Below are 13,289 nucleotides of genomic sequence, written 5' to 3' on the forward strand. Positions count from 1 at the left end.
ATCCGTAGGTTTAGCCTGTCCAAATATAACTTTTAGTATCTAAAAGTTATCTGTGGCTTTAGTCTGGGAAGTGTGTAAGTATCATCTCAGTGGCTCGTGATTCTGCTCCTTGTCATTAGCTAGGGCAGCAAAGGGTTCACTACTTTTAAAATTAGATGGTATTTCTTTAAATTTAAACAAATTAGGACCACTGTGGTTATCTTGGCCCAAGAATAAATGCCATGGAAATTAGAGAAAATAACTGTAATGCTCTGAAACAGCAGAGGTCAGATAGGGTGAGATGATAATCCCCATCTTTATTAGCAGTGCTTTGCATTTAGATAGTCCTTCTCTTTAGCCAGGCTCATTCGCATTCCATCTCAGTGCTTAGAATCCCAGTAGATCTTGGAGCTCCTAATGACCCCAAGAAGGACCCTGATGTGGAAAAGAAATGGAAAGTCAAAGGGCAATGAGCAATTAACTCTTAGGCTCTATTTGCTCACCCCGCACTTTCGGGAAACAACCTGTGAAGAAAGAAAGGATATGAAGGAATGCTCATAAAAGCCTAAAGCCTCTCCTGAGACTTCTACTTTATTTGGGTTTTAGGAGTTTTTTTACTTTATTACAAATATTAAATTTTAACACAGGTATATGTGGGTGGCTGCAAATGAGTATGTACATTTGGAAATATGTACGTTTGTCACCCATGACAGCGTTAACATTTGTATGGTTGAAACAGGAGATTAATCAGTTTTCTTTGTTGAAAATTAGAGACTTCTCCATCCTCCCTGATTTTAGAGGATTTGCTTAAAATAACTTAAAATTGTGAGTGTCCTCCCTGAAATGTCTGCAAATTGTTTAGAAAAGGAAAATAGCACTTGGTTATCCTTTACAGAGTAGGAGTCTGTTATGTCTGTATGAAAGCATCACCTGTTAATAAAAAGCTAATGGCCTATAGCTGAGACAGAAAATAGGAGTTGGGACATCCGGCAGGGAAAGAATTCTGGGATAGAGCCAGATACACAGGATTCTAATCAGCAAGATGTGAAGAGAACAGACGTATGGTACCTGAGTCCAGGTAACCTGCCACATGGCAGAATGTAAATTAATGTAAAATGTGAATGGGTTATTAAGTGATGAGCTAGTTAGAGAAGAGCCTAGCTATATGGCCTAGGTATTTGTAAAATAATAATTGAATCTCATGGGTCTCAATTTTAGGAGCTTGAGTACAGGAGGAAAAACCTCCTACAACATATTTATGGCCGAGGGATTAAGTCATTATATAACAAGGGAGTTAATACCACCACTCTCTCCTAGACACTGTCAGAAGGGAGAGGCTTGCTCTTAGCATAAACTTTACTTCAAACAGAAAGGCAATTCTTGCTATAAGAATATAAGAAAAATATTTTTTTCCTCTGGATAAACCTGATAAACTAAGACAGGCAGCCATGGCAATTACCAGGTAATATTAGGATACATGACTAATGGTACTGCTGCTGTCACAGTCTTATGCCCAGGATAGACATTGTTTGTCCTAAAAACATTCAGGCTATAGATGTTTTACTTGACTAGGTTAAGAGTGCGTGCCTTTTACACAAGACATATACACATGACATAGGGAGATTAATGCTTATTCTATGCCAAAGGTTTTTTTTTTTTTCTCTCCTTCTTCTTCTTTACTATATAGTCACAGAGGATTTTAGACCAGGAGGTTCTATTTTCAATGTCAGTTTCCTGACACATGATTTTTCTTTTTAATGGAACAATGGAATAAAGCAAGAGCAGAGCACACTGTAACATACTATTAATCATAAGTGTATATTAGGTTCATTTGTATGGTCTAACTACAGATTTTGGTCATTATATTTAGAGACTACAAGGCGATGTGTTCAGGATAAAGTAATGGATCCTACAACAACTCAAACTGATTTTGTTGTAAGTTGTCAATAGCTACTAATAACTACTATATGTCTTCATTTTATAGCATGGGAGAAATAGAATATTTTGGTCTCCTAATTACTTTGTGGCCAAACAACATGTTTTACTCCACGTAGAGAGAAAGGAAGGATGTAGAGGTGGGTGGGTGGGGCAGTGGGAAGGATCTGGGAGGAGTTGGGGGAGGAGCAGCCATGATCAGAATACAATGAATAAAAAATATTTTAAAAAATAAAAGGGAAAACATATATAAGCAAGGAAGAAGAAAAGGAGGAGGAAGAGAGAAGGAGGAAACAGAATTACATCAGTCAGATTGTCTCTGATCAACAATTCCCTTGCCTCCCCACATAAGGCCTGTTTATATTGCCCTACCCAGCCTCTGGTCTCTCAGCTCTCAGGAAGGCTACCTCCCACTGCCCGATTCTGGAAACACAATCTGTGCCTCTCTGACTTTTTCTGTTTATGTCTTTATTTCTCCTTCTTTCTTAAATAACAGAAACAGCTCTTACACTCACAGAGCTGCATCCCCTGCCTATACCATTCTACCCTTTATTTCTCCACCAACAGGAGCCTTTTACTTTTACCAACCTGCCATATTTATGTCACTCCCATTTCCTGTTCACACACTGAACAGAGATTCAGTTCTAATATAGCTGTCTTCACTTTTGGCATTCCCTTCTCAGACCCAGGTCTGTACTTTCTTCTAGGAGAGAGCTGATACCGCTATCCATTCCCCAGAAAGTGCCCCTAACCCATTATTTCCAAACACCAAATTTCTTTTTAAAGTACACAATATTTTTAGTTTTCACATTAGTTAACAGAATTAACACCGGTTTCCTGTGGGCAAAACATCATCCAGCCTTTCCTTTCTCCCAAATCAAATCAATCTCATGCTCTGCTGAGTCCAACACAAACATTTCTCTTAACAAAGCTGTCTCCTTCTATTACTCCCACTGCCAGTAACTCCATAATCTTTCTCTCTGCCCATAGTCTCTTCTAACTTGACTCTTACATTTCCAAACAATACAATGTTTTATAAAGCAAAACAAACAATTAAACCTATCAAAAACCATGTTAAAAAAGACTCAGTATCTTTTCTGCCTACAAAAATAAAGTAAGAACATTTCCCTTGCACAATGTAAGAGAGAGCATTCTTGCCAAAACAATTGAATATAATTTAATCAAAACTGCAGCTCTGTCTCTCTCTGACCTCTCAGACCTAAGCTAAGCACTAGAAATTTGTACTCTTCAAAAATTACATTATTGTGAAACTCCCACCCACAACCAAAATGAAGCTGATCAAAGTATCTGTCCTTATATCTATTTTTTGATTCATTTTAAAACATATTCTATGTTTACCTTTGAGGTCTAACTAAGTACTTTGTGAATGATTTGCAACATCCCTATGAATTTGTTTAAGGTCTACACTCCTGTACTGGCTTGTTCTGCACTGTGAAAAATATATTGCTTTGTTATTATTCAGAATGAAAAAGTTGTAAAATAAATAAAGAAATAAAGATAAAATGCAAAAAAAAAAAAAAAAAACTGCAGCTCTAATTGATTCACAGGGTTTGCAAGAAGAGCATGCTGACAGCACCTCTGACTTGTGTTTAGTTGCATCAGAGGGTCAGGATCCTGTAGAGCACATAGCATAGAACAAATGACCAAATTAGAAACAACTTGACCTAGCATTAAGGCATATCAAGGAATTACTAAGTATATCAGATATGTGCACAAAGTTTAATAATTTTTTATTTTATTTTATTTATTTATTTATTTATTACAATGTATTCACTTTGTATCCCCTATGTATCCCCTCCCTTGCCTCCTTAAAGTCTTCCCCCCACCCTTTCTCTTCTCTCCTTATGCCCTTTCCCTAGTCCCCTGATAGAGGAGAACCTCCTCCCCTTATATTTGACCCTAGCTTATCAGGTCTCATCAAGGCTGGCTGCATCATCATCCTCCATGGCCTGCCAAGGCTGCACCCCCTAGGAGGAGGTGATCAGACAGCCTGCCACTGAGTTCATGTCAGAGACAACCCCTATACCCCTTACCAGGGAACCCACTTGGAAATTGAGCAGCCAATGGGCTTCCTTTGAACATGGGTTTTAGGTCCTCTCCATGCATGGTCCTTAGTTGGAGTATCAGTCTCTGCAGGCCCCCCTTGGCTCAGGTATTTTAGGGCTATTGTTTTCCTTGTGGAGGAATGGATACAGAAACTGGTACATTTATACAATGGAATACTACTCAGCAATTAAAAACAAGGAAATCATGAAATTTGAAGGCGAATGGTGGAAACTAGAAAAGATCATCTTGAGTAAGTTAACCCAGAGGCAGAAAGACACACAGGATATATACTCACTCATAAATGGAGATTAGACATATAATAAAGGATAAAAATACTAAAATCTATACCCATAAAGAAGCTAAACAACAAGACCCTACAGAAGATGCTTAATCCTCATTCAGAAGGGCAAATAGAATAGACATTTAGGAAGTAGACAATAGGAAGAAGGAGAGGATAGGGAACAGGACAGAAGCCTTCCACAGAGGACCACTGAAAGACTCTACCCACCAGGGTATCGAAGGAGATACTGAGACTTGTGGCCAAAGGGAGATGGAAGGACCTGGAGGGGACAGGAGCTCCACAAGTTTAATGATTTTTTTATAGTTTTTCTATTAGATATGCATACCAAAGCATGAAAAATAAGTTTAATTTTAAACATTCCAGAAATAGGAGTGCAAAGGAGATATGAAACAAAAATTATAAATGTGCATAGTGAGTAAATCTGTATGAAAAGATTTTTTTAACTAATCTTACTGATATGTATGTTTGAAATTGTCCATTCTAGAGATATTATTAAAGACGAATTTATTTGGGGCACTCAATACTATTAAAACCTCATATTCACTCGCTCTACAGATTCACCTTTGAACATTTGCCATGATGAACTTGCCTCACAGGTGAAGAGTCCAGACAATAGGTCTGAGTTTATGAAATCATTTGGCCACACTCCAGTCTTGATTCTGATGTGAAACTCTCGTTTCAACAAATGAAACCACCTACTGATTGTTCTATTCAAGTTTATTGCTCTCACATCCTCCAAAAATGGGAATTTGGCAAGTATGAAGAATGCAAATGCAGGCCAAAGATCTTGCAGTTCACATGATGGACTTGAAAAAGCATTTCCTGATGCCCTGACCTTAACTTTGTAAATATGGAGTGAAGATGATGGAAGTCTAGCGAATGGAGAATGACACTTCCATAAGGTATAGAGATTTGTCTTCTAATATTGCCAAAATTTCACAACTGTTACATTATTAGGTTTTTGTAAAAATTCATTCAAAAGCTGACTTGTGCAAGTTTAATGGTGACAAATATTTCATTGAAACAATATTTTGGAAGTATCACACAGTATTTCATAATTATTTCATTAAATATGGACTTCCAAATAAAGATAATCATATGTAAAGACAGTTTTAAAAGTCTGAATTAAGTTGAGAAAAAAAGTCATCAATTAGGCAAATATTTTCGAAGGGAATTAGACTCTCACATTTTATTGCCCACTGGCCAAGATTTTTTCACATTTGTGAACAGTCATTATAATAATATTAACTTTGATGACCACTATGTATGTTAATGCGGATAAAATTGAAATTCCAGAAAAACATGCCTTGATCTCATCTTCCATTTCTTAATACCCACTTAAAGTAAGGAGATAGATGCCATTTGCTATATGTATTTAAATGCTTGACTATTCCCACACAACTTTTCTTTCCAGAAGTAATTGGACCCTAGACGAAGCTCAGACTCACCAGGAAATCTGCTGTGGAGGTTGGCATCACAGTTGTAACTGTTGAATTGAGCAGACCCTGGAATCACTCTAACCGCTAGGAGGAGCAGCAACCATATCCGTTCCATGGCAAAACCTAGCAAAGAGTAACAAGCATGAAGACGTCACAAATATCACCCTTTCTTGCTGAAAAGACTGAAGCAGATCTCACCCCTTTGCTGGATAAGCAACTTGTAGCTACATAGCCAAAGCCTGGGGACCATAAAAAGTAAACATAAAAACTGAGGTACAATACCTCAATATTATTTTAATTCCTTGTCTTCAATTTGATAATGGTAAAAATGTTATGTTTTTGAACTGGAAGAACTGATGCTAAATCAAATGAAATACTGAAAAGAAAAAATACAATTATTGTAAATAGTATGAACTCAACCCAATATCTAGCCTGTTCACACAGCACAGCTAAACAGACTAACAAATCAATTGGCAGAGTACATGTATAATATCAAGGCACAAGTCTAGAGTATTCAAGCATCCAATGCTCTATTCTGAGAATATTATCAATGACCAAATATTAGTAATGTCTTTCCTTCAACAAAGTAATTGTAGATCATTGCATTGCTAGACTATTGTTTGTGTAATACTTTCTCAGGAAACACAGGAATGAAGCAAAAGACTAGGAGAGCTGTATGTGTGCGAAAAACACAAGCTGCTCGAATGAGCGACTGTTCCTTAACAGGATATGAAGACTAATCGCTTTGTCCAAATACGCTGAATTCCTGGGATAAAGTAAAGGAAGTTTTCCTGTAAAATGCCAATGTAGGTTTGAAAAAATAAATGGGCATTGACTAGATGTTCAATAATGTTTTCTTGGATGAGCTTTTATTGGCCTGATGAAGTTAAAATGGCTTCCAGAAATGTTCAATTTATTCCCACAGTTTAGTTTGTACAGAAAAAAAAAAAAAGAAAGAAAGAAAAGAAAACACCATTTTGGTTTGTGGTTTGAGTCTGCACATAAAAAGCACACACACACACACACACATACACACACAAATAAATAAATAAATAAAAGCACAAATGTTTACTCAATCAAGTTCATTTTAAAGGCTTGGGCATTGGGGATAAAAACTATGTTTTAACTACCCTTAAAGATCTGTCTTGTATGATTAATTAAGTCTTCAGTAAAAGGAAGGAAATACGCCTCTCTTTTGAATCATCATTTTAGAACGAAAAGCTTATGGTGTCAGAGACACTTTGGTGAGGATGTGGGAAAGGAAGGCATGATTTTACTCTCAAAAATAGACTGAAAAAAATAACTCAGCAGGAGCATCCTTCCTTTGCTGTTATACCTCGTCTCCGTCACAAAGCCTCATGACATTGGCAAGAACAGTCTATCTGGTTACCTCTAACCCTTCGTAAGCAAAGCACTCACACCCTCACGTTTACTGCCCAGACCTACATCACCAGGGTCTAGGTCCTGAAGACACTTTAAACAGAACAGAACAAGCCCATTCTTCTATATGCTCTGGAAAACGGGTAGGACAAAGAGCTGGGCAGTCTGAGCGGAATGCTGCACTGCTCCGACCTTACTTCTAAGGATCCTATTAAGCCCCAGAAAATACTGGAAATTCTAAACGCACACTCTTTTCTACCCCTCCCCCCCCAAAAAAAAGAGTGTGTCTGGTGGGTCCTTAGCCAGGAATTTTATCTGGTTGGATTATTTTTGTTAGACTGAAACATCAACCTTTTTTTTTTTTTTTTGTCAGAAGCGAAGCACAATTTACCAAGTGGGTACTCTGTACCTAGGTGAGGCGGATATTTACCTGTACCTCCTCATCTATATTCCTTTCATGAATGCATGCGGCTGGCATCATTACTTTATGTACTGAAGAAGAAAACGAGTCCTAGGGAGTTTAAATGACGTGAACAAGGGAAAGAAGTTCAACTGTATTTCCAGTGTTTTCTGATAGCAAGCCTGGTGCATGAGCTAGCTGAGCATCAACAGTTACTAAGTTTTCATTTGCATTCACCATCACTGGCTGTTTCCTTTGTATTCTCATTTTTTTTTTTTACTCTTTAATAGATCTTCCCCTCTGTAAATTAACAAACAAATTTTGTCTTAGTAATGCAAGTTTGAAAACAGATATGGGATCTTTGAGGGAACCTGTCTTCTCTCATTGTGGAAAAAACATAAAAATATTAGACATGTCTATGTTATAAAAAAATGGATGAATACTCTTGCTATTTGAATGAGTTTACTAGAGCAATAGTAAAATGTTTTCCTTAAAACTATACATCAAATCTGAGATTGTCCAAAACTTCCCCATCCATCTTTTTTCCTTTTCCTTTTTTTTGCACAAATGTTACAGCAGCATCCTGCAGATTAAAACTTTCTGCAGTTTATTGATTTAACACTTTTTTAAACTTTATTTTTACTTTTTATTTACTTTTTTATTGATGACAAAGGAGGCAGAAGTGGAAGGCAGCTTACTCTAAGAAAAAACACATTTATTTTTAAATATTTTTTTATAATTTATTGACTTTATATCCCTATTGCAGCCCCCACCCTCATCTCGTGCTGGTCCCACCCTAACACCCTCTCCCTCCCTATGCCCCTTGCCTACTCCTCAGAAAGGGGGAGTACTCCTCCCCTACCATCTCACTCCAGCCTATCAAGTCTCCATTAGGACCACCTGCTTCTTCTTCCTCTGTGGCCTGCCAAGCCCCTCCCCAGTCCCAACCAGGGAAAAGTGATCAAAGAGCTGGCAACAGAGTCCATGTCAGAGCCAAACCCTGCCCCCCTTACTGGGGAATCCACATAGAGACTGACCTTCCTTTGAGCTGTATCTGAGCATGGGGTCTAGGTCCTCCCCATGCGTGGTTCTTGGTTGGTGCATCAGTCTCTGCATGCCCCCATGGGCCCAGATTTGTTGGCTCTGTTAGTCTTCTTATGGAGCTTTTGTTCCCTCCAGGTCCTTCTATTTCCCCACTCTTTCCTATGACTCCCTGTGCTCTGCCCAAAGTTTGGCTGTGAGTCTTAGCATCTCCTTCAATCCACTACTGACTAGAGTTTTTCCGAGGACATTTATAGTAGACTACCATCTTTTTCCTCTCTTCACCCACTTCTGCTGTTTATTCTATTTGCCACTCTGAAGAAGAATTAAGTATCCTCCTTAGAGTCTTTCTTGTTATTTAGCTTCTTTAGGTCGGTGGATTGTAGTATGGTTATCCTATATTATATGGCTAATATCCACTTATAAGTAAGTATATACCATGCTTGTCTTTTGGGATCTTGGTAACCTCACTCAGGATGATCTTTTCTAGTTCCATCCATTTGCCTGCAAATTTCATGATTTCCTTTTTTTTAGTAGATGAGTAGTATTCCATTGTATAAACCTAGCACAATTTCTGTATCCATTCTTCAGGTGAGGGACATCCAGGTTGTTTCCTGATTCTGGGTATTATGAATAAAGCTGCTATGTACGTAGCTGAGCAAATGCCTTTGTTGTCTGGTGGAACATCTTTCAGGTATGTGGTATAACTGGGTCTTGAGGTGGCATTATTTCCAATTGTCTGAGAAAATACCAGATTGAGTTCCAAAATGGATGTATATGTTTGCATTCCCACCAGCAAGGGAGAAGTGTTCCCCTTTCTCCATATCCTCACCAGCATGTACTGTCACTTGAGATTTGACTTTAGCCTTTCTGATGGGTGTAAGTTGGAATCTCAGAGTTGTTTTGATTTGTATTTCCATGATGACATAGGATGGTGAGCATTCCCTTAAATGTTTTTCTGCCAACTGATGCACCAACCAAGGACCATACATGGAGAGTACCTAGACCCCCTGCTCAGATGTAGCCTACTGGCAGCCCAATCTCCATGTGTGTTCCCTAGAAAGGGTAGCAGGGGCTGGCTCTGTCATGTTGCCTGCCTTTGATCACTTGCCCCTGGGCACTGCAGCCTTACCAGGCCACAAAGGAAGAGGATTCAGGTAGTCCTGATGAAACATGGGCAGATGGCAAAGGAAGAGAACTTCCCCCCTCAGTGGACTACAGGAAGAAGATATGGGGGAAGATGGAGGGAGGGTGGGACGGGAGGAGTTGAGGGAGAGTGCTACAATCGGGATATATAATGAATAAATTGTGAAAAAAATTAAAATCAAAAATTAAAAGTTTCCATTGGCGGCTGTTGGAGCTACCACCGGGGCATTAGCCATGAGTCATACTGGGCAGACTGCTCAGACCCTGAACAATCATTTAGCCAATGTAGCTCAAGCCTTAGTTGTACATACAGGAATTAATGCTCAACTAAAAGGAAGCTTGATGGTGTTCAGTCAGAGGATTGACCTCGTGCAGGAGCAAATTGATACCCTATGGCAAATCGCTCAACTTGGCTGTCAATGAAAATATGCTGGACTTTGAGTCACTAACATATAACATGAGAATTTTTCCTGTGCTGCAAATCTGTCTAAACAATTGTCGAGCTATATTTTAGGTAATTGGACTGGAGAATTCGATACTACGATGGAGCAGCTGAGAGTGGCCATTGTCACAGTAAATTCTACCAGAGTGGATGCAGGACTAGCCACAGGATTATCATCATGGATTGCTGCAGCCATGAATCATCTGAAGGAATGGGCGGGCATGGGAGCGTTAGCAGGCCTTCTGGTGTTGGTCTCCTTGGTTTACCTGTGGTATATATGCAAGATTAGAGTCTCACAACAGTGTGATGCAGCCATGATCATTCAGGCCTTTACAGCCATTGAAGCAGGACATTCTCCCCAAGCATGGTTGGATACCATAAAAAGCTAAAATGTTATACTCAGGATGCGAGGCTAAGCACTGCACTCAGGGTCAGCTGCTTTGGACCCAGAGAAGAGCATGTCTGGTTGCATGCGGGTTGATGCCCCAGGTCCTGCCTCTGAGAAAAAGGTATCAGACGGGTCTGATGCTCTTTGGGTGGATGACACCTAAATGAACATCGGTACAAAGTCCCAATTTATTTCTAATATCAGAGATCAGACCTCTACTCTTGCCTGATGCGTCTAAAACAAAAAGGGGGAACTGTAGAGAGCTGCGGAATGCTATGCCTTAAAGATGGAGCTGGTTTCCGCCTTCCACCTTCCCGATGGTAAGTGCTCTCTGTCACGAACAATTCCACATTTGGCTAAGGCTGAGGATCTGGCTTGCTTCCATGTATGTGGACCTATCTGCATTGCCCACGTGGCACGCCTGGGTTGGCTACCCAGAGGCTATTTAAGCTGTGGGCTGGCTTTCCCCAGGGTCCGAGGATTGTTCAAGGTTCCTGAATAAACTGCATTGAAAAAAAAAATTAAAAGTTTCTTTGCCATTAGATATTCATCTGTTGCAAAATCTCCATACTTCTGTACAGAGAAATAGCTCTGTACCCCATTTTTAATTTTGATTATTTAGTTTGTTGGAGTTTAATTTCTTGAGTTCTTTATATATTTTATATATTAGCCCTCTGTCAGATATAGGGTTGTTGATGATCTTTTCCCAGTCTTTAGATTCTATTAACAGTGTCCTTTGCTTTCAAGAAGCTTTTCAGTTTCATGAGGTCCCATTTATTAATTGTTGAGCTGAGAGCCTGACCAATATGTGTTCTCTTCAGGAAATTGTCTCCTGTGCCAATGAGTTCAAGGCTCTTCCTCATTTTTTTCTTCTAGTAGATTTAGTGTGCCTGGTTTTATGTTGAGATCTTTGATCCACTTGGATGTTAGTTTAGTACAGGGTGATAAATATGGATCTATTTGCATTCTTCTACATGTAGACATCCAGTTAGACCAGCACCATTTGTTGAAGATGCTCTCTTTTCTCCATTGTATGATTTGGCTCCTTTGTCAAAAATCAAGTGACCATAGGTGTGTGGGTTAATTTCTGGGTCTTAAATTCAATTCCATTGATCTACCAGTCTGTTTCTATGCCAGTACCATGCAGTTTTTTTCTTTCTTTTTTTAATTCTTTATTAATTACACTTTATTCACTTTGTATCCCCCCTGTGGTTCCCTCCCTTCTCCAGTCCCAATCCCTCCCTTCCTCTACCCTCTGCATGCATGCCCCTCCCCAAGTCCAGTGATAGGGGAGGACTTCTTCTCCTTCCTTCTGATCCTAGTCAATTAGGTTTCATCAGGAGTGGCTGCAGTGTCTTCTTCTGTGGCCTGGTAATGCTGCTTCCCCCTCAGGGGGAGGTAATTAAAGAGCAGGCCAATCAGTTCATGTCAGAGACAGTCCCTGTTCCTATTACAATGGAACCCATTTGGATACTGAACTGCCATGGGCTACATCTGTGTAGAGGTCTTAGGTTATCTTGAGCACCAGGGCCTTTCCTGAGACTGATACTCCAACCATGCAGGTTTTTTTTTTTTTTTTTTTTTTTTTTTTTTTTTTTTTTTTTTTTTTTTTACTGTTGCTCTGTAGTACAGCATGAGATCAAGGATGGCGATACCTCCAGAAGTTCTTTTATTATATAGGATTGTTTTAGCTATCTGGGATTTTTTTTATTTTTCATATGAAGTTTGGAATTGTTTTTTCAAAGTCTGTAAAGAATTGTGTTGGTATTTTAGTGGAAATTGCATTGAATCTGTAGATTGCTTTTGGTAAGATGATCATCTTCACTATGTTGATCTTACAGAACCATGAGCATGGAAGATTTTTCCATCTTCTTCAATTCTTTCTTCAAAGATTTGAGGGTTTTTCTTTTTTTAATGCATAATTTATTAAAATCAAGAGTTTAAGTTCTGATATTTCTTTTTTAATTAATTTTTATTACAATTTATTCACTTTGTATCTCAGCTTTAGCTCCCCCCCCATTGCCTCCCAATTCCACCCTTCTTCCCTCTTCTCCTCCCATGCCCAGTCCACTAATAGGGGCGAATATGTTTGTTTGTTTGTTTTCTCATACAAGTCTTCACTTGCTTGGTTAGGGTTACACCAAGATACTTTATGTTTTGTTTGTTTGATTGTGTGTGTGTGTGTGTGTGCGTGTGTGTGTGTGTGTGTATGTGTGTGTGTTTGTGGTTATTATGAAGGGTGTTTGTTTCCATAATTTCTTTCTCAGCCCACATGTCTTTTGTATACAGAAGGGCTACTGATTTCTTTAGTTAATTTTGTATCTAGCCACTTTCATGAAGGTATTTATCAGCTTTAGAAATTCCCTCAGGAGTCCTGAGGTTGGAGAAGAGTGCCCTGGCATCCAGAGTATTCACTGGCCAGTGAGCACAACAAACAGGCATGTGGCTAGATGCTGGAAAGCAAGCGCTGGCAGGAACCTGAGAACTTTTACAGGGATTAGTCAGGTGACCTGCATTTGGACCTGCTTTTTTCTCTCGTAGTGGGATTTTGGAGACCCAGTCTCTGGTGCTTTGGGGACCATAGTTCATTCTGGGACAGTTTGCACAGCACACAGCTATGAGCTAGGCTCTGGAAATCCCTCTGTCTTTGGGAGCCCAGGAACTTTTCCAGGGATTAGCTGGGTGACATGATGTCAGACCCACTTGTTTCCCTCACAACGGGGTTTCCTCTGGACTGGGAGAACAAGCCTCTAGCATTTTGGGGTGCACAG

The 13,289-nt window shown here is 39.3% G+C and overlaps 1 protein-coding gene across 1 annotated transcript in view; it reads right to left on the minus strand.

Moving 5' to 3' along the window:
• Positions 1 to 5,836, minus strand: part of Zpld1 (zona pellucida like domain containing 1) — a 48,914-nt gene extending 43,078 nt beyond the window's left edge. Inside the window, exon 1 of the mRNA XM_021654147.2 lies at positions 5,731 to 5,836. Within this exon, the coding sequence (XP_021509822.1) occupies positions 5,731 to 5,836 (106 nt within the window). The remainder of the gene's footprint in view (positions 1 to 5,730) is intronic.
• Positions 5,837 to 13,289: the final 7,453 nt, after the last annotated feature.

The sequence above is a fragment of the Meriones unguiculatus genome, chromosome 17 (genome assembly GCF_030254825.1).
Source record: "Meriones unguiculatus strain TT.TT164.6M chromosome 17, Bangor_MerUng_6.1, whole genome shotgun sequence".
NCBI lineage: Eukaryota > Metazoa > Chordata > Mammalia > Rodentia > Muridae > Meriones > Meriones unguiculatus.